The sequence below is a fragment of the Epinephelus fuscoguttatus genome, linkage group LG2 (assembly GCF_011397635.1).
Source record: "Epinephelus fuscoguttatus linkage group LG2, E.fuscoguttatus.final_Chr_v1".
In the NCBI taxonomy this organism is placed as follows: Eukaryota; Metazoa; Chordata; class Actinopteri; order Perciformes; family Serranidae; genus Epinephelus; species Epinephelus fuscoguttatus.
In genome coordinates, this window is record NC_064753.1 from 36390093 (window position 1) to 36413027 (window position 22935).

General features: G+C 40.3%; 2 protein-coding genes across 2 annotated transcripts; one reads left to right on the forward strand and one right to left on the reverse strand.

Moving 5' to 3' along the window:
- Positions 1-1952: 1952 nt before the first annotated feature.
- On the forward strand, positions 1953-12773 carry grtp1a (growth hormone regulated TBC protein 1a). Its single transcript, XM_049597447.1, has 8 exons — positions 1953-2654; positions 6336-6487; positions 6574-6732; positions 7885-8009; positions 9357-9453; positions 9773-9945; positions 11745-11930; positions 12073-12773. The coding sequence occupies exons 1-8, from the start codon at positions 2584-2586 to the stop codon at positions 12163-12165; spliced, it is 1056 nt and encodes a 351-aa protein (XP_049453404.1). The 5' UTR covers positions 1953-2583; the 3' UTR covers positions 12166-12773.
- Positions 12774-12912: 139 nt separating this feature from the next.
- lamp1a (lysosomal associated membrane protein 1a) lies at positions 12913-22085 on the reverse strand. The gene is made up of 9 exons (XM_049597421.1): positions 21663-22085; positions 18219-18325; positions 17889-18108; positions 15975-16136; positions 15654-15859; positions 15411-15536; positions 15258-15324; positions 15004-15171; positions 12913-14659 (listed from the first exon to the last, which is right to left on the reverse strand). The coding sequence occupies exons 1-9, from the start codon at positions 21715-21717 to the stop codon at positions 14520-14522; spliced, it is 1251 nt and encodes a 416-aa protein (XP_049453378.1). The 5' UTR covers positions 21718-22085; the 3' UTR covers positions 12913-14519.
- Between the last annotated feature and the right edge of the window lie 850 nt (positions 22086-22935).

Sequence of the window (22935 nt, forward strand, 5' to 3'; positions counted from 1 at the left end):
TTTGTGCAAAACTTTAAAGTAATTTCATTATATATTTTAAATATTAGCACATTAAAACAAATAAAACATTAATCAAATATTTCCCTATGTGATTTTTATGTAATTTCCGATCATATCTACAAACATCTAATGGTTTTCAAAGACTGTGAGCTCTGAATCACCCATGATGCAGCAGATATGTTTAAACCCACCTATATTTTACTGGAGCGTTACTTCCAGCAGGTGAACAGATGGCTGCAGTTACCTGTGCTACGTGGCTTTGCAGGAGAGGGCGCGGCTGCTCAGCATTTTGTGCTGCCTTCACGTGTTATCGGACAAACTAATACACCTTAGTGCAAATGAGGGCACCGTCGGCAGGAGTTGCAAATGACGAGTAGTGGTGGAAGAAGTACTGAGATCTTTTACTTAGGCTGAGTAAAAGTAGCAATACTGCAGTGTAAAAAAATACTCTGTTACAAGTCCTGCATGTATTTTTTTTTAAAAAAGTAAAAGCACAAGCATCAAGCTATACTTAAAGTACCAAAGGTAAAAGTACCCGTTATGTAGAATGGCCCAACTTAACTTAATACATAGATAAATAGATATTTCATTAATCCTGCGGGAAATTAAGGCACCCAGTAGGTTATTACACAACACATACAAAACAAAGATACACACAGGGATAGAGAATACAAGTGTAAGAATAAAAACACATGACTACAGCATATGCTTATGATGGTAGTGCAAATGTTGGTGGATGACAGCGCAGGTACTGCAATGTAAGGTGATTAAAGTGTAGGAGTAATGAACTTGCTGTGCATAATATAAATGGAAGTGAAGATAAATGTGTGTACAGATACCAATGCAAGTATAGTTTTGTTTTAAATATATAAGTTAAATAGTACAACATTTACCTTTGAGATGTAGTGGAATAGAAGTATAAAGTAGCATCTCAGACCCCACCCATGTCCTCCATCAGGAGTACCACAGTCTCCCCCTAAGGAAGACACTTTAGAGTCCCCCAGTGCAGCCTAACCACCTTAAAAACTTTTTTGTCCCTTCGTCCATTAAAACCTTAAATGGGAAGCTAACTGTTTCTTAACCATATATTGTGTATGTGTAGGTATGTAATGTAAGTATATATGTGTGTATGTCTATGTGTATATATGTACATTTATTTACTTATTTATTTTTTAACATAACCATGTATTTTTATGATGACTATGTAAAACTGTACTGTAGGTACTGAGTGTGCGTGGAGTTGTGAATAGCTACAGCTCTGTGTATGGACTGTATAGATGTAGGAACTGTATGTGTAACTGTTTTGTATCTTTAAACAGCAGGTACAGCATGTGTCCCAGGTAAATTTCTTTCAGGACAATAAAATCTATCCTATCTTATTAAATGGAAATACTTAAGTAAAGTACAAGCACGTCAAAACTGTACTTAAGCTCAATTCTTGAGTTAAATACTTAGTTATATTCCACCACTGCTGAAAAGTCAAAGCCTAAATATGTGTACTACTGAACATTATTAACAAATTATAGTTGAACAGTAATATCAGATTTACCTGCTTTAACTCAGCTTTAAATTGTGTTTTCTTGTAAAAGTTGCTGACAGTTTTAAGTACAATACGATATACTGTATTGTCCCCCATAGAGAAATTTGTCTTGGACTCAGGAGCTGCATAAGTATTGCTGCCTTACGATAATAGTCCAGAAGAAATGAAAAGCATACACCATAAAAAACTACAACATACAACATAAAAACACATACTAACTAAAACACATAAAAACACATACTACACATAACAGTATTGCACTCATGTATAGGTCATATATAGGAGGACATAAAACTGCAAAAACATCATGATCAAAGGCAAACCTCAATCTGATGCACACCTCTCAGCTCTACTGAACCAAAGCGCCCTGAATGCGTCATAGGTCACATTTCTTCATTCCCACTGGAGCTCCGCTCTGAAGTGGGATGTTCCGGGAATCACTCGAAAGCAGCATTAGGTCTGATTGGCGTGTGTGTCCACTGTCCAGGCGCAGACGTCACGAGTCCGAAATCTTCCGTGGAGTAGTTTATCCGGACAGAAGAGTGGAAGAAGTGACTTGTATCCGGATTACACTGTGCTGCATTCACGGTGTCGTTATGTGTCGATGTTGTTAACAGAGGCACAGACCGGTTGGGGCACTCCGAGGAACGAGCAGGTGCATGTGGATGGCGATAAAACTCCAGGAAAACTCCGCTCTCTCCACACGGCTTCAACATCGGCAGGTCGATAAAATACTTGAAGAATTGGACTTAAACGACGTCTTAATTTGGGGGGAAGCTGAAGAACACTTTCCATGGCTTTCTCCTGTCGGGAATAGCATGTTAAGCCCATGTTAAGCAGCGTCCTCGGTCGTGTCTCACGCAAACATGGAGAAAAGTTAAAAGTGACCGTTTAAGCTAACCTACCTCAGCCGGGACGTCGACGTTCATGTTTGTTGTAAACTTTTGCGTCGTTGTTTTGCCTTTTTTGGAGAGAAACAACACCATGGATACATGGTGAGACTTTAGCACAGATTTCAGGATATCACTGGAGCTGAAGAGGCAATGGAGAAGAAGAAGAAGCCGACCGATGTGTCACGCTCCCCGGACGGTAGAGCCAAGGACAGAGTGGACAGGTACCGTTAGCAAACACAACGTTGGGCTGTAACAGTTATTTAACGGTTAATTCAGCCTGTTTAAACGTTTAGAACCACATCCTACAGACTTTGGGAGGCTTCCTGATGAGTAAATTCAGAAGCAGCAAATTATTTTATTCAGTATTTCGTGGGAAATTGGGAGCAGAAACCACTTTTAACCGTTAAAGTTCCTCGAGTTGTTGACTTATAAGGAGTCAGAACAGCGGCAGGAAGTTTTGGCATTGAAAATAAAATTTGGCACTGAAAAAAAATCTTCTGAGGAATAAAACACAGGCTTGAAAAAAAAAAAGTTATTTTTTTTATTTAATTTGTATTTTATTTATTTTTACATTCAGTGGCCATCAATGGCAATATTTTGATTTTTTTTTCTTTGTGATTCTTTAGTTTAGTTTAGTTTAAATTATTTATATATTTAGTTTTTTTGCACAATTAAAACACAAAAACGACAAGAAAAGGCGAGTTGACTTAAATGGAGCCAGAACAGTGGCAAGAAGTTATGGCATTGAAAATAAAATTTGGCATTGAAAAGGGAAACATTTGCACTGAAAGATAAAACACAAAGGGTTGAAAAGGTTCATTTTATTATTATTATTATTATTATTTTATTGTATTTTATTTATTATTATTTTTTTATATTCAGTGACTATCATTGACAATATTTTGATTCTTTTCCTTTGTCAGTCTTTAGTTTAGTTTTTTATATAATTTTTATACAATTAAAACAAAAAATGAATCATGAAATACAGTGCAGAGTTTTTTCCACGCCAAAAAAGTGACAGAGATTTGAAAATGAGAAAAAAAGAGACTGGTAAAAGTCAGTAAAAATAAAACAACACTTGACACTAAAGAAATAGTGGCATCAAGAAAAAAAGATTGCCACTGACAAAAAGACCAGATTGCAAAAATATCAAAATAAAATATTTTTTAATTTCTACACTTTATTTTGGAAATTAGCATTAGCCACCAGCCAATGCTGGTAAAATATGCAAGTGGCTGCTAGATTTCCTTTATTCATCAGCCCAAACCCCCTGAAAAAACAATGGTCTGCAATCTATTGAGTGGCTGGTAGATTTTGGAATTCACCAGCCATAGTGGCAGGTGGACAAAAAAGTTAATTTCCAACCCTGCTGTTACAGCTAGTCCACTAACGTAGTTAACTTACTTACGTACAAAACTCATGATACACATTGTGGTATTTTAACAAATCGCAGTAACTGTTTGTAGTTTTATTTCTATTCCATACAATCTAGACAGACAGCTACTGTATTTCATAGGTGTTTTTAATAAATGGACTCAGCTGACTAATAATCAGTGCAGAGGCTATTAGTGGCCTTCTGATGTTTATAGTTTTGTTTTGCTTATTAGAAATTGGACACATTTTTTGGCCATGTCACATGATGGTTTAAATAAAACTCTGAATTACTTGCCAGGTTATGTAGTACACCTAGCTAAAGTGAATGCAGTCTGACACACCAGCCTTATGATAAATACCACCTTCAAGAAAATTATAATGTTCACCTTTTGCTGGATGTGTTTAAGTGAGGTGTCTAGTCAACTTTGTGGTCATTATGGAGTTTGTATTTTGTGTCTCTGTTGAATTTTAGAGGTGTTCTCCATAAATATTAATGAGGATCAATTAAATATTACAAAGTGCTGCCTCCAAAATGACCATAAAGTTGAATCAATGCTTCTTTAAAACAGTTGCAACAAAAACTGAAGGTTAAAACTTTCTAAAGGTAAGCTTTATTGCAGGCCTACTGGATTAGACTGCTTTAGTTGAATTGAGGTGTACCTAATAAACTGGCAGCTGAGTGTGTACTATAAATTTGTGTAGTTGTACTTTAAATAGTGAAGTTTATCTAGGCTGTCTGCATTTAAACATAGGCTAAAGCATTTTGGTTCTTGTTGTATTTCTACACCATCCACACTAATCTCTGCAGTGTTTGTTAAATTATTATTTTTAAGAAAAGGGGAGCTGTTGCACAGTTTAAACAAACGGACAGTGATATGATAACCCAAACCAACACCTGAACTCAGGTGCCACATTCACTCAGTCCGCACAGATAGATTCAGTGTGTGCCCTTGCTTGTGTTTTCAGGGCTTGAAATTAACTGGGCCACTGAGCACCACTGTGAATGAAAGAGAAACCTTAGATGATGATAATACTGATGATGATGATGATGATGATGATGACTGTCATGTTCAGTGGTAGCCTGGCATTGCCAGACCCAATTCGCAAAGTGTGAGTGGGTCTTTACACGGAGTGTACATTTCTTCTATTCCCGCGGGCCGGTATCAACGGCTGTCACTCAGGAAAGACGGAAAACTGATCAGAGTAAACGAAACGTGTGACGTAGGCTTGCACAACGCTACTGTAAACAGACCTGCAGGTGCAGCAGAGATGAGCTGTGATGATGTCTGGGATAGAGTGTTGCCGTCTTTGTGGATTTCCGCCCCAATGTGGACTTCCCTGACCTGCTTCTCCATAAGAGCAACTAGCGGAGAAACAACAATAGCCACTGGGTTTTCACTGAGTCCCATCTTTTTCCCGTTCAACGGAGACCGTTGGTAAATTAAACTTTTACCAAACCCCGTAGGAAGGATGGCAAACACATCCTTTTTTCAATAAAAGCTTTCAGTGCAGTTGTTTGCTCTGCTTTTAAAGAAGCGCCTTTATGATTGCATGGCCAGACTGATCTGCGGAGCGAAATAGAATATGAGATCGCGAGATTAGGATGGGTTCACCAGGCCAGTTCAGTGGTGTTTTCTAAAAGGTCTTTAAGCGTTCTCTTCATTTTCTCTTCCCTCCGGCATGAATTAGCTTCAGCTTCTAGTTAGTTCTGAGTGACAGAAGGGGGGGGATAGTCGCACCAGAAGAATTATTTACACTCACACCATCGCTCCTAATTCTATTTTGAGGTCGCACAGATGAAATAAAACGGTCGCAATTTCGAGCCCTGGTTTTGACAACAGAGTCACTCCCCCAGTCCCAAATGGATCCCTTACAGACTCGTTAACTCAAGCACTAAGCCCTTACAGCTCTAGGACCAATTCCTTTTCTTCCCCTTTGCCCTTGTCTTGGCCCTTCCCATTGGTTTTGCGCGTTCACGTGAGGGGGAGTGGTGTCCCAATTCTCCCTCAGGTTAGCTCTTAACCTGAGGGAGAATTGGGACTTTTGGGATTTGGTCTCACATACCGTTTGCATCATGATACCTTTATTCTCACCCAGGTTTTGCAGAGCCACACCAGTTAGAGCTTTGGCTGTTTGTTGTATACACAGTAGTAAAGTCATTTACTCTGCTGTGCTTGAACATGTTTAGAACAGATGTTGTAGTCTACTACACTGCTGGTCTCTAGGTGCATACCTTCTACAGGGATGACTTTGCTCTTGTGGAAGGTTTAAGCTGCAGGAAGATTATCGTGTTACCTAAGGCATTAGGTTGAGCCACCTACACTCACTACATTTTTATCTACTTCCAGATTGTAGGTGGAGTTTATGTAGATACACGTGCTATGTATGAAAAAATACATGAATAAATAGAACCATTAATCTTTGCATGGTATGTATGATGATGATTTGGACATACTGACTGAAAACAATCCTTTTGTGTGTTTGATTTAAGCTGTTAACAGTTTCTAACATTGTCCTTTTTGTCCCAGTGTGGATCCGTATGGCTTTGAGCGCTCAAAGGACTTTGATTATGATTCATACGAGGAGCTCATGTCTGAGTATCTAGTTGTGCTCACCCGAAGATCCATCAAGTGGTCCAAACTAGTGAAGGGCAGAGGCAAGGTGCAGAAGAATGTCAAACGTGAGTGTGAAAACTGAGCATGCCAGTATCCCCACAGAGTGAGTACACGCAGTGAACAAAATGTAAGTGTCCTCCCTCTCCTTCAGTAAAGCGTTATGTACGGAAGGGGATTCCCAATGAGCACCGGGCTTTGATCTGGATGGCAGTCAGCGGGGCTCAAGACCAGCTAGAGAAGAACCCTGCATATTACCAGTCACTGCTCGGAGCCCAGCATGACCCCAAACTGGTGGAGACCATATGCACAGGTCAGAACAGCTTCTCTTTCAACCAGATGCTCACTTAGGCCTCCTTAAACCAACCAGCCCAAACAAAGACTCACACTGTACTGCCTTACGTCTTCTGTTCGAGGTTGTTATTATTTTCTTGATTAATTGGTTACTTGTTTGGTCTGTAAAATTTCAGAAAATGTCTTGTTTGGTTCACAACCCAAGATATCAGGAAATATTCATGTCTAAGAAGCTGGAATTGGAGATTTTGTTTCTTGAAACATTACTGAAACTGATTAAGCGATTATCTAACTGATGAATCATTGTAGCTCTATTTCATATGAACACACAGTGAGAGAATTCTTTCCCACTTGTCGTCTCTGAGGCCAGTTTAGTCAGTACGCTGATTCGGCTGAATGGCTGCTGATTAATGCTGACTACAGCCAACGGTGCCAGACACACTGAAAAAGCCACAGCCGACAGTCAGTCACACAGAGCACCCTAAGCCCAGCAGTTTGGTGTTTCAAAGCCTTTACACTCAGCATTACAGAATATTTTGTTAGTGTTCAGTGTGACATATGCGTGGCTTTGTGAGTAAGACTGTTCTTCGATCAGACCAGCTACTCTGTTGATGTTTCCTCATGTGTGATACTGGCTGGGTATTCATATAGAAAACAGTGCTGTGTTATAAGAGTGTGTGTGAGATAAAAAAAGTAAAGTCTGGGTAATAGACACGTTAGTGTGAAGGCATTTTACTTGTTAGATAGGTAAACAATACTTTACCTCAGCACATCTGTAGGGATTATTGCATTGTATTGTCATAAAAGTTAGTGCTGTGGCAGGTACATTGACCTCTGCACTGCCCTCTGGCCCTCAATTTAGTATTAAATTCATACAGCACTCAATATATTTCAGCAAGCTGTGTGTGGGAAATAGTGAAGTATCCAACAACGCAACATGGATTAAGATGTTTTCCTAACTTTAACTGCAGTGTTACATTTGTTGCCAAAAAAACAACATACAACAGCTCTTCAATTTTGCATGTAGACATCATCTAAATCCAAGACTGATTGTAACAATGTCAGTTGTAAAAGCAGACTCTATCGCACTTCATCTCTGAAATTAACTTGCTCTCATGCACCAAACATGCAGCACTGAATTTGAGTGTCTGTGCCATCTTTTTTCTTTCAGACTTGAACAGAACATTTCCAGACAACGTCCAGTTCCGCAAGACCTCCAACCCATGTCTGCAGAAAGCCCTGTATAATGTGCTGCTGGCTTACGGCCACCACAACTCAGCTGTGGGCTACTGTCAGGTAATATCACTCAAGAGCCAGCCTAAAATGGATTTTGCATAATACCATTCTCTTAGACCTTCTTACACATGTGACAAAGCTGTCAAAGAAATGTCTGGTTACCTTGTGTCGGGTGCTCATGGAGAACGGGAAATAACAGGATACACAGAAAGGCAATTCAAACACTCCTAATATAATAAACAAGCAAGGAAGTGTTAAGAAACTTTTATTGTAGTGGCTATATCATTAAAAGAGCCAACATGTTTTGATGACTGTCAGTGTTCATCAGAGCTTTAAAAACAAGTTTTTATGTCTGTTTTACAAATTTCTTAAACCACCACAAAGTAAAACAACACCCTTAGAGAACAAAAGGCTGTGAATATTTATTTTCCTCAGAGCTATTTAAATTTCAAAGGAAACATTGCTTATAAATGCAAAGAAATCAGACAAGGAAATAACAGTTATACACAATGCAAACACATATAGGTTACAGGGTATTACATAAGTAGGCCTACATAAATAAATATACATATAAATATCGAGATAAACCGGGGTACAAGCATACAGAAAAACATGGTATATTCAGTCAGAGGATTTGGGGAATAGAGTTGCATAATTGACCTTTTGCTAAGTCCCGGCCCTTTGTGATGGCCCAACAAGCTGTTGGAGTAAGCATTGAGCCCACACTGTAACTAACTGCACTCCCTGAAGACAGAGAGAAGCAGACAGAGGGGTCTACAGTCTGTGTTTGGAGGATATATCCAGGATGTCAAACTGACTCAGCAGCAACAACAGGTTAAAAAGACAAAGATAGTTAGAAGCTGAAGCCGAACTATAAATTTGCAGTCAAGGATTTGGGCCATTGTCAGTGTAGATTATAAAAGATAAACATGAAAAACTGACTTAATTATGTACTTTAATATAAGGCAAAAAGAGGACAGTCTAAAGTTGAGTATGTGGGAGCAGAATTATTCTGTAGAGTGACTGTAAAATCACTGAACGCATGTGTGTCCAAAGAGAGGTTGTTTGTGTCAGTGTAGCCTGTGTACGTCATGAGCATTTGAAAGGCAAATTTCATTCACCAGAGCATACGCACCTTGGTTTGCAATTCAAACAAGCAGCAGGGCCGTGTTGATGATTACATCTCTTAGGAAGTATAACTGGACCACATCCATCTGTACTCACACTCACACAGCCTGATTCAGCTTGAATGTTTTGTTTCTATCTCCTTGTTTTGTGTCGAGTGTACTCTTACTACCCTCTCCTCTGATGCTTTATTAAAAAGCTCCTCCTCAGTCTTTATTAAAATCTGCCCAGGCAGGATTTTGAGATTCATGTGTGACCTGAGTGTCTCTCTTTTGTCTCCAGGGGATGAACTTCATAGCTGGGTATCTGCTTATCATCACAAAAGATGAAGAGAAGTCCTTCTGGCTGATGGATGCACTTCTCGGTAGAATTTTACCAGGTGCGTGTGCATACATTAATTTGCCATCACGCTGGTGTCATGATGACTGTGTGTTTGTAGGTGTTGTGGTTGTCCCTTTACTGTAAGCTAAAAATAATCCTGTCAGAGGTCACATGGTCTTTATCTGTCCATGGCTGAAGACCTACAGTATGTTTTCATCTGTATGTTACATTCCACTCAAAAAAGGAAATGTCAGTATAGATTAACTTAAACTGTTTTTTCTTCATGTATTTGTTGATATCAATTTGCAGTTAATTAAGAGGTATGTCTGACTCACAATTGTGTGTGTGTGTGTGTGTGTGTGTGTGTGTGTGGTTAGACTACTACACTCCAGCCATGCTGGGGCTGAAGACGGACCAGGAGGTGTTAGGTGAACTGGTGAAAGTTAAAATCCCCGGAGTGTGGCAGACCATGATGGATCATAATGTCACGTGGACCCTGGTGGTCTCCCGATGGTTCATCTGCCTCTACATAGACGTCCTGCCAGTAGAGGTGAGTGTATCTGTGTGTGTGTGTGTGTTTTCATAATGCGGATGGGGGGAAGTCCTGCCATTGTCACAGCTGTTTATTTGTTACACCCTGTGTCCTCAGTTAAACTTGCTTCATTCAAAAGTTTAGGGAGGCTACTGTGGTCACTGGCATTCAGGGCTTTATACAATTAATATACAAGACAGCAAGGTTATTTTAAACTCTCTTGTTTTGTCGCTAACATACAGTATGCTTCTAATCATACAAATAATGAAAGCTCTATCAAATCACACTGTTCACTAAATCCATGTGCTTTATGTCAGCGCTGCTCTAATATCATAAAATAAGCTTTTTATTCCTCTTTTTCTCAAATGGCCAACCAACCACATAAACAGTCCTTGTTGTTGCCAACTCCCTCTGTTAGCCTTTGGATGGGTGTGGACTGTTACGTTCATTCTCTAAATACACTTGGTGCTTCACGAGGAGGGTGTAACACATGCAGATGTTCATGCTGTTCCCTCCAGATTCACCCCCTCACACAGCCAGTAGGAGTTAATACTGCAGCAGTAAGAACGATTCCTCACTAACGTCCCATCCCAAGATTGATTCAGGGTTGCTGCTGCATTGTCCAAATTTTTCCACTGCCCCACTTGCGAACAGCACCTGAGATGCAGATTTCTAATGCTAGGGAAGCTGATAGGGAAGTGCAAATTAAGGAAAGGAAGAATATATGGAAAATAATTTACCTCTTTAACTAATTTAACTTAACATATTGTTTCTCCTGACTTTATTTCTCACCTGATATCTTAACAATACATGCATCTTTGCTGCTGGAAAATTGCAACAAGGAGTCATGTTGGAGAAGAAGAAACGGTCCAAAGTGTTGCTTCATTTCACGAGGACACATAGTAACAGTGCTGCTGTAATGCCAATAAAATTAAGACTTCAAGTGAGGGTCATCTTTCTATGCAGCATGGGCATAAATTCCAGTAATACCATGTATTGGAGGCTCTACACATGAGCACCACTGCTCCCCAACCAAGCAGCATGTCTTACAGATGGTAAATATCCAGTTATATAACATTAGCACCACACAGGCAGGCTTAGCACATTTTTTCTTTGACTAAGAAAACCTAAATAAAAAGTAATGCTGTACAAATATTCTCTTATTTCATCCATTTTACATGGTAACAGTGTTGCTACACTGTGTTCAGATCATAGACTGTAAAAATAATGGACGTATTAACTGTGACATCAGCCTTTGGTTTGTGGACTCCAGTTTTGAAGCCTTAAAGATTCAGCATCAAGTTCAGCATTTTGGCCATCGCCATCTGGGTTATTTTAGTCAGAAGTGACCATATTTGGGCAAGAGGCTGCCACTGTGGAGGCTGGCGCTATTGGCAGACAGTCTGTCACTCGAAGTGGCCCACCCTTAACTATGTGTGACAATAAGCCTTAATAAAATGTAAACGGGTGTCTTATATAAAAATTCACCCTCAGTACAGTTGTCAAGAAGGAGGAAACTATCTTTAAAGACATGGGGGTCTGTGGGGATTGACTGGCCTCAGGAGGCAGCCTCAAGTGGTCGTTCAAAAAACTGCAGAGTTGCGCCAACCCTGAATACCTACGAAACCCTAATTTTTTTTCTACACAGAAACCTGACCAGTAATCAATAAGGGAATCGATAAAGAATCCAACTAATAAGCAGAACTGATAATGGCATTGATATGGCATGGCATAATAGCATCTTATCAGTTACCATCCCTAACAGTTGGCACGTGTTTGCTGGAGGGATTTACTTCTTTGTTATTGTTTCTCTGCAGACAGTACTGCGGATTTGGGATTGCCTGTTCTACGAGGGCGCTAAAATCCTGTTCCGTGTGGCTCTGACACTGATGCACCACAACCAGGATCTGATTCAACAGGCCCAGTCACTGCCGGACATCTGCCAGAACTTTAAGCAGATCACCCATGGGCCATTTGTCGATGATTGCCATACTTTCATGCAGGTAAAAGAAAAGGGAGGTATCCCATCACTGCCAGTCATTAAGAGTGTCAGACACAGGAGGAAAGACTGATCAGTATAAAACAGATGTCCCTTCTTGTTAACGGTCTGTAATCCTATAATCCTGCTGTTTTTGCCTTTCCTAGAAAATCTTCACTGAACCAGGAAGTCTCTCCATGGCAACCTTGACTAAGCTGCGGGCGACGTGCCGCTCTCGCGTCATTGCTGAAGAATCCTGAACCAAACTCAACTACCTGCTGCTCAAACTCAATACACATTCCACTGGGATGAGCACCTTACAGCTCGTTTGCACCTTTTTTTTTAAACTTACTGATTTAATGTCACAGTGAAACCACATACTGCTGTATTTTGTCTTAAACATATCTTCAGACGATTGTGCAGCCCAGGTGTAAATATATGGTTAAATGAGAATATTCTTAGCAATGTGCTGTATGAGCTGACGATTCCTTTTGAAGCTAACGTAGTTTATTTTGGTGAATTATGCACTTTACTCCAGAAAGTCAGAGACGCTGTAGAGAAAAAGCTTGGCAGCATATGGTCAGATAGAGAATGTGTCAAACACTGTGAGCTCAGCCAAGAGGCCTACTGTATTTCACATTGAATGTTAAATGAAGACTCCACGCACTACCTGCTGTGCTAATCGAATGTATATCACACTGATGTCATGACACAATTTTTTTTCCAAACATTTCAAATCTTGTTGGTTGTGCGATCAAACAAGTGGAATTGAAAGGGCTGTTCTCTTTTTCTAAACAAGGCGTGTCCAGTTTGTTCTGTTCGGGTTTCGTGGCCCTTTAAACTGTGATAGTACTTACATCAGATTTTGTTGTACTGGACAAAAATAACCTTGGCAGCGATCCCAGCTTCTGAGTATTCTCTGTAATGTACACCTGGTTACACAGTTCAGAGTGAACAGCCATGTTTATTTCACACAAAACAAGATAAATTATGAAGGAGCTGTTGCATGAAATACACTGGACTTTTAATATTTTTATTAACTTTCAGTAAGAGGCATAATAGAAAACGAAATCAAACCATTTTCTATAAAAATAAAAGATCAAATCACTACAATTCATATTAACATTTCTTTAAGGAGAGAGTGGGGGAAAGCAGGAGAATGGGAGATGAATCCATGCACCTGTTCACTTATGTTAAACACATTTTAGTAATGCAGAGTTGCACTCTGTGTATGGCCAGACCACTACACACTGATTACACAAAGCAGCTCTCCACCTTTTCATCATCACAATTACCGGATTGTGTTTAATTAGCTAAATTAAGCTGTGCCTCAGTGCACTGTAGAGATAAAGTCCTTCCCCTCGCCACTTTACCCACTTTATTTCAGATATTACAGTAGTCCATACTAAAAGACGAACAATTATTTGATCCTGTTCAAACTGTGCCATTAATTTATACTTATGATGTTTGTTAATTTAAAAGATAATTTTGCAAGTCAAGGAAGTGGCACTTTGTTGTTGGTAAACTACAGCTTTCATCTCACACAATTCAGGATGCTAACACCAGCTAGCTAGCTAGCTAGGTACTTTAGCCAGATTCTACCCAAAGATTAGGTTTATCATTATGACTTGTTTTATCTAGCGACTCCTGGTGTTTTTATCAGCGGGAAGCAAAAGAACGAGCAAGAACTGCTACTTGTGCGAGTACGACCCTGTACAAAACACAGGCATCGTAGCCTCAGAGAAAGAAAGCTATGCCATATGCAACTCCTGTAGTCTTTTTCAATAGTTTTTCAACAAACTGCACCTTTCTTGACTCGCAAAATGTTCTCTTAAATTAACAAAATCCTGGCACAATTCAAACAAGATCAGAAAATTATTTCTCTCACCATTAACTACCGTACGTTTTCTGTTTCCAATTTAAGGTCCTATAATCGTCCACTAGAAGGGGCGGGACTTTGCCTCTCTATTGGGACAGTCTCCACTGTGGAGGAAAACATTTGGAAAACACTCAGAGCTTTCCCTTTTTAGCTCATGTAGTTAAAAAAATGCTAGTGAGCATGTGTAGGTGTAAAAATAAAACTCCACCTAACTTGAAAGGTTTTACTTGCACACATAAGCCATACAAAAACAATTATCTTTGTCCTTCAATTCATTTGACCCTCCCTCTGACTCTAATTTGCAAATGATTTTTTTTTAAATTTTTTTATAAATAATAACACCGCTAAAAACAGCAGTTCAAGCAAATCCAACCAACCTCTAGAACTTTATGGAGCAAGAGTAAACAGCTGACAGTGAACTTGCCGCAGCAAATTCAAACTGCCTCCGTCGACTGTGTGAAGACTCGGTCCTCTCACGCTTTATCAAGATGCACACCATCTAAAGTTAGCAGGTCTGTGGCGTCTCATCATCATCTCACAGAGAAAGTGAAAGGTAAATAAAAAATATCCAGAGGTCACGTAGGATAAATGCAAAAACATGCACTCGCCACAGAGTAATAACTGCCTCCATTCACTCATGCTTGTGTCCATAGTCTATTATGTTCCTGCTTACACACACACTGGGATCCATCTCGCCACTGTTCAGTCTGTCAGAAGTGAAATGAAGGGGTTCATTCAGATGGTCTGGTATCCAGCGTGGCTCCTCTTCCTGCCTATTAGATATGCAATGAGGACGATCAGCACCAGGCCGGCGAGAGCTGCTCCGACAATGATGGGGATGAGCATCTGGTCTTGATCCATCTGACACTCCTCCGCTGGAGACGGAAAGAAAAGACGAGAGGGATGAGAATTTTGGATGTAGAAAGAACGTTACTGTCTTACAGTAAAACCCAACCCCTCTCTACGAATATTCTTTGTGACCAAGTGGCAGCGTCAGGTGACTGAAAAATGAAACCAAAGCAGAAGTGCCAAGAAATAGAGTTTCTTGAATGGCCACTAGAGGCTTTGAGTCGATCCTAATAGACCCTGATCAGGTCCAAAAAATCAGGCAGAAGCAAACACTGCCAACTGAGTCACCTTGCAGAAAAGGACAAAGATAAAGAAAACTTAGGATAAAGAGTGTACATCAGTGAGGATGATTAAAATAAAGGACTTGTACCTGTAGCAAACTGGTTGGTAGTGACTGCAAAGGGCTGGACCTGCAGTCTGAATGTGTTGAGAGAGAAAGTCGGCACCACAGCCAGAGTTTGCTCAGCGTTGCACATGTAGGAGCGGCCCAGCGTACTCCGCAGGTAGTCCAGGCTGGTGTTACTGGCTGTGAAGGGAGCTGAGGACAGAAAGACGGATCAGTACGTTTTATCAAGCAAATCGGAGCAAAGTCAAAGAGTATGTTGCTTGCAATGTATGACATACCAGTCGCATCAGTCAAATTAGCAAGCACAGTTATCCCACTCAGGTGGTACTTTTTGCTCGTGGAGTTCTGTGGACGGGAGGAGATGGGTTTGAATCAACACTTGTATCCACACACAAACAAAAACTAACTTACTACACTACTTACTGTCTTACCAGACTGAACATGAAGGTGAGCATGGTGCTTCGCTCCTGTGTCAAAACCAAGGAAGCACTGCTGGCCTCACATGATCCTGATGAGTTTGTCAGATCTGGTGTCAGGTTTATTAATTCTTGGACAGTCTGGAAAAGTAAACAAATATACATGTTGTTTGGAGTTTGTTGCGCAGAACAGACTGACAACATTCAGTATGTATTGATTATTTTACGATGAGTTTTCCTAGTGTGTAAATCTTTTACCTTATTCTGAGACACAGAGAAATAAGAGACGTTGAGCTGCAGTCCCATTTGGGCCAGGAGACATACAGTGCCATTGCCGTTTTTTACAGAGTAGGTGCCCCGCTCAGGTGTTCCTGGAGGGGTCGGTGCTGGAGCTGCAGTTGTTGTAGTACTGGCAGTGGTAGGTGGAGCTGTAGTGCTGGCCTGATCTGCCATACACACACTTTCTGTGACGAGAGAAATGATAAAGGAATGTGTAATCGATCGGCTGTTTAAAAAAAAAAAAAAAAAAAAAAAAAAAGGGCAACTCAAAACGACCTCAAAACACAATCGGAGTTGTACCTGTTGGACTGAGGTCATTTCCTGGCATATATGCCTCCAGTCTCATATTAGAGAAAGTGACAGTTGCCCCACCAACTCTAAAAGTGGAGGGGCTCACACAGCGGTAGGTGGTGTTGATCGTCGCCCAGATCCCAACTGAAGCTGACACCACAGTCACCACATCTGGAACGAAATCAAAGAACAAACTAGTTATAAATATGTAACATGATACCTGTAGAGTATGAGCCCATGTGAACTAGGACGTTTGAAATGCATTTTAGCAACTGATTAATTTACTTATTTCTGGAAAGAAATGATCTTCTGAGATACAACACATCTGTAAATTCAATACACAGACATATTTTGTACTCCTATCATGCTTAAAGGAAAACTTCACCCACAAAATGACTTTTTTTTTTTTTTTTTAAAAGATATTTTTCTGGGCATTTTGCCTTTAATGGACAGGACAGTTAAGCATGAAAGAGGGAGAGAGAGAGAAGGGGGGGGTGACATGCAGCAAAGGGCCACAGGCATGATTTGAACGCGGGCTGTTGCGGTAACAGCCTTGTACATGGGGCGCCTGCTTTTTGCATATGAGGTCATATATCAATATGTCCAGATGGAGGGCAGGTGACAGGAGGACTACCACCACAACACAAATGCCTATGACGTGCACTGTTTACGTCTGTTCCAATCGATCAATTTGGGGGAAAACAAAGGCCACTTCAAGTCCTGAAATTAACAGAATGTAAAGGGGAGATGTAAAAAAAAAACCTCACTGAGAAACAGCGACAGATATGCTTCAAAAACCTAGCTAATGTCAAACATTAACATCAAAGTGTTGTGTTGAACATTTCTTGAGTTGGATGCAGTTACATTGTACTGTGACAGCTCCTTTGTGTTTTTGACCCAGATTTTTAACAATGTTTCACCAGACCTCTGCGAACAGTTGACCTAGTAGGTGGAAAAAGCAGCTAAAGTTAGCAAAAGTTAGCTGGGAATTTTAGCCTGACAGCGGTGCATCCATGTACAGAGTTGAAATATATAAAACAAAGCTATACTAAAGTACATTTACTCACAGAACCAAAAACAAGACTTCAGTCTCTTCACAAAATAGTTTAAGTCCACTGGACTTTTGTACACTTAAATCTGCTCTCCATGCGACGTTAGTAATGTTAGGAGGTCTGGAGGATGACGTAATTTGTAACAATGATCGTGTCCACAGCGGGCAATCTGATCAAGTTGTGAGAGAAATCCCTTTTCTTCATTTTGTATAGATCACTTCCAACATGAGCTTTAATTTTCTGACGATACTTGCTGCCTGCAGATTCATCCAACCCTTTTATGTAGTCACTTTCCTCTATATCCAGTGATGCAGTCCATGGAAATATCACTTCCTGCCCTCCATCTGAATTTTGCCTGTCATGATAGCAGTGTGATGCAAACAAGCTATTGGAGTCTGGCTTTGAAGAGAGCACAGATAAGTTTCACTTTAATTTCAGTTTTAATTGTTAAGGTTTTAACAAAAATGCACGTGTTTGAGGAGTACTGAGCATATGAGTGGATAAATAAGACTTGGATTTTACTGCACAAGTCGTGAGAGAGTTTGTAAACAGATGTTTTGATGTAGTTCTGCTGGAGGCATGCAAGAAAAACAAAATTTTCTTCATGAATTCAAGGTAACATGTCATGACTAATTGATAAACAAATGGTCATTTTGAGGGTGAAATATTTCTTTAAGGTCAAACACTGGTTGCTTGTGGTATCTGTTTATTCCAAATTCAATCCACCAGTTTATTTTTTTTTTAAACACATAGTTATTGTTCACCTTTCCCTTTAGTGTAATATAACACTGATTATCTATTCTATAATACCCACAGTACCCCCCCCATACACCTTACACTGTTGATATCAGATTCAGGTTTTTGTTCTCACCGGAGCTGTTCGCCTCAGGGAAGATGGAAGTGTCGCTGAGGTTGTACTGCAGCGTCAGGTTAGCGACACTGTACTGACTTCCATTGGTTGAAAAGCTCAGCCCCAGCGCATGGCCAGGTCCAAACACCGCCACCAGCCATGGCGAGCTGTCGGCTGTGCCACACGAGCTGCTGCCTGTATCGACCGTGGTGGAGTCAGGCAGAGGCACCTGCACTGTTCTCTGAGGTAAGACAAGAGATAGGATGTTCACAAGGATATAGAGTCAATTAAATCAATACATATTGATGCTTTCAGAGATGGAAACCAGAATGTTATCATCACTGTACATACTGTGCTGCTGGAGGTGTTGTACGTGATGGAGAACGAGGCAGAGAGCTCAGCCTTAATGCAGGTGGAGTTCCCCTGCTTCACCTCAAGAGTGACAGCCTGAATGCAACCTGTAGAGGAGAACATAATGAGCAGGGAGGCACAGTAGTGAAATATATGGGGAAAAATTGCAATGAAAGCAAACATCTTAAAAACAAGCTCACTTGAAATTAAAATCTACTGGAAAATTACCTTTTCTCCATATTCAGACAAATATGACAATGATTGTGATATGTTGTTACAAATGAACTGCTGATCAGGGCTGCAGCTAGCAATTTATTTCCGCCCATTATTTTCTTGGTTAGATGTTTTGTCAATAAAAAAATTAGAAAACAGTGAAAAATAACATCTTCACAGTGCATTTTCATCCAACCAACAGTCCAAAAATCCAGAACTATTCAGGTTATTATGTTACACAAGAAAAGCATCAAATTTTCACTGTAAAAACTGTAAAACCAGCAAATGTTTGACTTTGCTTAGAAAAAAAATGCCTAAAACGATTACTCAGTTCTCAAAATAGTTAAAAAAAAATGCTACTAAATACATCTGGATGCTGTGTGTAACTACTGTATTGATGTAAACACACACTTGTTTATTGATTCATCATCTGGTCTTCTGGTTTGTATTTGACTTGCCTGGTTACATAAAGGTTACAGGATGAGGCCAGATGATTGCAGTGATGATGATCACGACGTACAAGTGTTACATGATGCCATGCCCTACATATGAAATAAAGCACTTCACACAAGTCACCACCAGAGGTCTGCATACTGCTAAAAGTGACAGGCCAAGACCAGAACCCCAAACACAATTATAGAGCTTGTTGGAGCTACTTGTACAAGGTGTAACTGAAACTCTCCTAAGCGTTGAGACAGGAGTCCTATTGATTAGCTCATTTAACCTGGCAACTTTCACACTTGCTACCTAATAATAAGAATACCCCTGCTATTAATACCATCATGCCCTGGAAACTGCTAACTCATATTGTGTGTGTGTGTGTGTGTGTGTGTGTGTGTGTGTGTGTGTGTCTGATAGTGTCTGTAACTCTTGAACTTATTGTTTGAAATCTACAACGGCTATTCAGGACTCATGTACTTATCAATCCCACAACTCATATCCTTTAAAAACTTCTCACCCATTTTTATAACACAGTAACGCAATACAGGGGTTTCAGCAGTTGCTTCACACTTACCAGAATGTCTACATACTGAGGCATTTTGTGGCCGCTGTATGACAGCTTCCAGTTAACCTTCCGACAGCACCGACTTTCCTTTACTGTAACCTGTGGTTCTAGATTGTGTTTTATTTCTTTATTCAGTTCAGTCATATTTTCGTGATAAAGGACTTGGAGTGACTTGGACATTTCAGGACTGATAGAGAACTTAATAAATAAATATTCTGCCCACAGGCCACTAAGAAGTATTTACAGAACTGAAAAGATGCCCTAAATAGATGCTGGTTACCTCCTTACATTGCTGAGAGACATTAGCATTTAGCTTGTGGACCATGCCACTGGTACTATTCCCATAACTCACTTAGTACGCAGCTGACTGACTGAGCTCTTCCCGCTTTCTTATTCATCTCACTTCCCCTCCCCTCACTTCCCTTCATCTTGAGCTTTCTCCATTAATGTAATGTATTGATCCTACAGGAAAGAGCACCGTGCTCCAGTCCTCTGTCAGTCTCTGTCAGTCACATGCACACACACTCCCCTCCTGCTGCCTTGCTGAAACTTGACCCTATGTTACCTCTCTGTTCACCCGGTAAACACACAGCAGACGGTTTACACAACACTGCAATCTGATCGTGAGGTAAAAGTGGCTGTGTGTACAAAGTACTGAGCTGCAGATAGCTCAAGATAGATGAGACGGTCTGCATGGGGAGGATAACAAATAGGGCTACACAATATATGGTGTTGTTTTAATTGTCACTGCGATGTCAACTTGTTTTGAGTTGATTGGACAAACATCAGTAGAAAACTCAATTTTAAATACAACTCATTTTTTAATTGCTGCCTGTTTTTGTGTCCAATGTTCAATATAAATATAGGAAATAATTTCCTGTCTTTTTTAAAGACAACAAGCCGTTTGTTGTATTTTAGCAGTATACTGGAAGCAGCAGAAAAGCAGAACACTTTAGGATCTGTTGATTTATCACAAGTAACATTGTTATTGCGATATTCAACAACGTTATCACACATCATGTATCATGTATCCTTCCTGATACTGCAACTTATGCTGTGAATATGCATCCTCATCTGGTGCCACTGGGCTTGGTTTGTAGCAGAAATCCTCAACATGATGCAGAGCGGCAAACGAAACTGAACTACAGAGTCAACTACAGTAATCACATGGTATATTTTAGGATGAGCACTAAAAGGTTAAAAAAAAAACATACTTGCAGCTACCCCAGCCACAACTACATTGGCCTGTTTTCCTGTGTCAGCAGCCAGGTGTCTGTGTGTGTGTGTGTTCAGGCTGATTAAACTGGTCATAAAATAACACTGGCAGTAGGCCTCTACCGGGCTGTGTGAAACACAAAGCCATTATAGCGGTCACATGAAGCTCTCAAATGACTCAACAATGAGGCCGATCTGCTGGTCCACAACATTAACAAAACCTGGGTATTATATTAGAATAGAATAGAAAAGAATAGAATAAAGTCCAGGGACTTCTTTGGTATCTCTGGTCTGTTTTGACACAACTACCTGAGGACAAATGACATTTTGGATTTTCTGACAAGTCCATGTGAAACTTTACACACCAGCTTTTTGATCAAACTTGGAGGGGCATATAAATTTGCACTGGTTAGGGGCCTTATTATGAAGTCAAGGCATGATTTAATATAATAAATTATACATCAAATGGTGGGGTTAGACTCCTCACCTGACTTCAGTAATAGTCTATTACTTCATACTCAAGTATACATTACTATATAGCATAGTTACATTTAGACAACACTTAGCTGCAACTACTTACTTTAATTGTCAATTAAGCTGGTGATTATTTTCCAATTAATAAATGGACCTAGATAACTATAATTAATAAATAAATAAATAAATAAATAAATAAAGCTGTAAAATGACAGAAAAGTGCATGTGACATCTTAAATAGTTCTGTCTGCCCATTCAGTTACATTGACACACAGTCTCTGAACAGTTTATAGTCAACTATATTCCATACAAAGACACATTTTGAGAACAACAATTTGATTGATTATATTAGTTTCCGTTTAATCTAGTCGTTCAACACGATTAATCGACTGCTTGTTCCTGCTAAGCTACCTGTTCACACTAACATGCTAGCCTGGACACCACGGCGGACCAACAGTCAGCGCTCGTGACGTCGTTCGGTCCAACGGTAGCAGCAGCAGGGCTACGAGGTTAGCTTTAACCTGCAAAACACTCACCTAAAACCGCACACCAGGCGATGATGAGCGCGGCCAAAGCGTGGGAGAGTTTCATCCTTCCGGGCGGACTTTACTTCTTTTTGTCCCCTCTGTTAAAGAGAGATAATAGCCCCGGGAGGTGGTGTTGTGTCGCCGCTGCTGTAGGCGCAGGTGGGTCTACGCGGCGAACTGCACTTGACTTGACGGACCGTTAGCTTAAACTGAAGCGTCACTGTTGTTGTTGTTGTTGTTGTTGTTGTCCTTCTTCCTGTTGTTGTTTACGTTCCTCTGCTGTCTGACTATAAACGAAGAAGAGTTGTTTGTTGTTCCTAAAGCTCGTCTTGCTGGTAGAAACTGTCGTTAGACGCGGTTAGAGTCGGTAGCAGCCGATCCGAGTGAATAAACCATGACTCGTCATGTGAACTGGTAGCATTTAGAGCCACCCAGTCACGTGAGCCCGCCCCCTCCTCTTTCTTTCACGAGCTCGATTCAAGGCAACGATAATAAACTGTCCTCTGCGCCATTTACAAAGACAAAATGTCACTAATAAACACTGCAGATTAAATAGTTAACACATTTCCCACTGTGTAATTGCCTGAGAAAATTACTGCTGATAAATATGACTTACAACAGACTTACATAACTGTACATAGTGTCGGGTAGGTGTGAAGAGGCGCCTCATGAGAAAAATAGTGCACTTCCAGGAATAATATCACAACTCTCCTTCGGGTTAGTGACAGATGTCAACGCTAATTAATCAAAAGTAATTAGAATACAATGTGGGAGCAGAAAAAAACACCCCAACAAGTAAAAGAATTTGTCCTGGTTGGTGGGTTTGCCTTGTCTTCCTGACACTTTTCACTCAAATTCCTACCAAAGTACAAAGTGTTGAATACAGGAATGCACTTGAACACAACATGGCTTAAATACATGCAACGTACAGTAACGAGCTATATTGTATATGAAATGTACTGTAGCGGGTGAGAGACCGCACACATACACTCCCTGTGCTGTGCAGGCTGCAAAGTGCATGTGTTGTGGCTAGTCAGCTGACACCTACATCAATTCACGAGGGAGTGCAAAACCCTAGAAGGAACGCAGGGGCTGCTTTAAAACTGCAGCCCGAGACTTATCAGGGCCCTGCTACATTCTCTCTGCATAGCTCAGTCATGCTTTTTGAACAAAAAACACGCAGTTTACTTGTCTTAAAGTGACACTAGAATGTCATACAACTAGAGGTTGATGATGTCTTTAGGATCCATTTTTTTTTTAATCGTGCAAAAGCTGTACATTC

Excerpts from the sequence above, each read along its gene's own strand:
- grtp1a (XM_049597447.1), top strand. The coding sequence starts at position 2,584 with ATGGAGAAGAAGAAGAAGCCGACCGATGTGTCACGCTCCCCGGACGGT. Across the intron at positions 6,733-7,884 it reads GGTGGAGACCATATGCACAG|ACTTGAACAGAACATTTCCA; the intron begins GTCAGAACAGCT and ends TTTTTCTTTCAG. Across the intron at positions 9,454-9,772 it reads TCTCGGTAGAATTTTACCAG|ACTACTACACTCCAGCCATG; the intron begins GTGCGTGTGCAT and ends GTGTGTGGTTAG.
- lamp1a (XM_049597421.1), bottom strand. The coding sequence starts at position 21,717 with ATGAAACTCTCCCACGCTTTGGCCGCGCTCATCATCGCCTGGTGTGCG. Across the intron at positions 18,326-21,662 it reads CGCCTGGTGTGCGGTTTTAG|GTTGCATTCAGGCTGTCACT; the intron begins GTGAGTGTTTTG and ends TCTCCTCTACAG. Across the intron at positions 15,537-15,653 it reads TCTCTGTGTCTCAGAATAAG|ACTGTCCAAGAATTAATAAA; the intron begins GTAAAAGATTTA and ends TTACTTTTCCAG.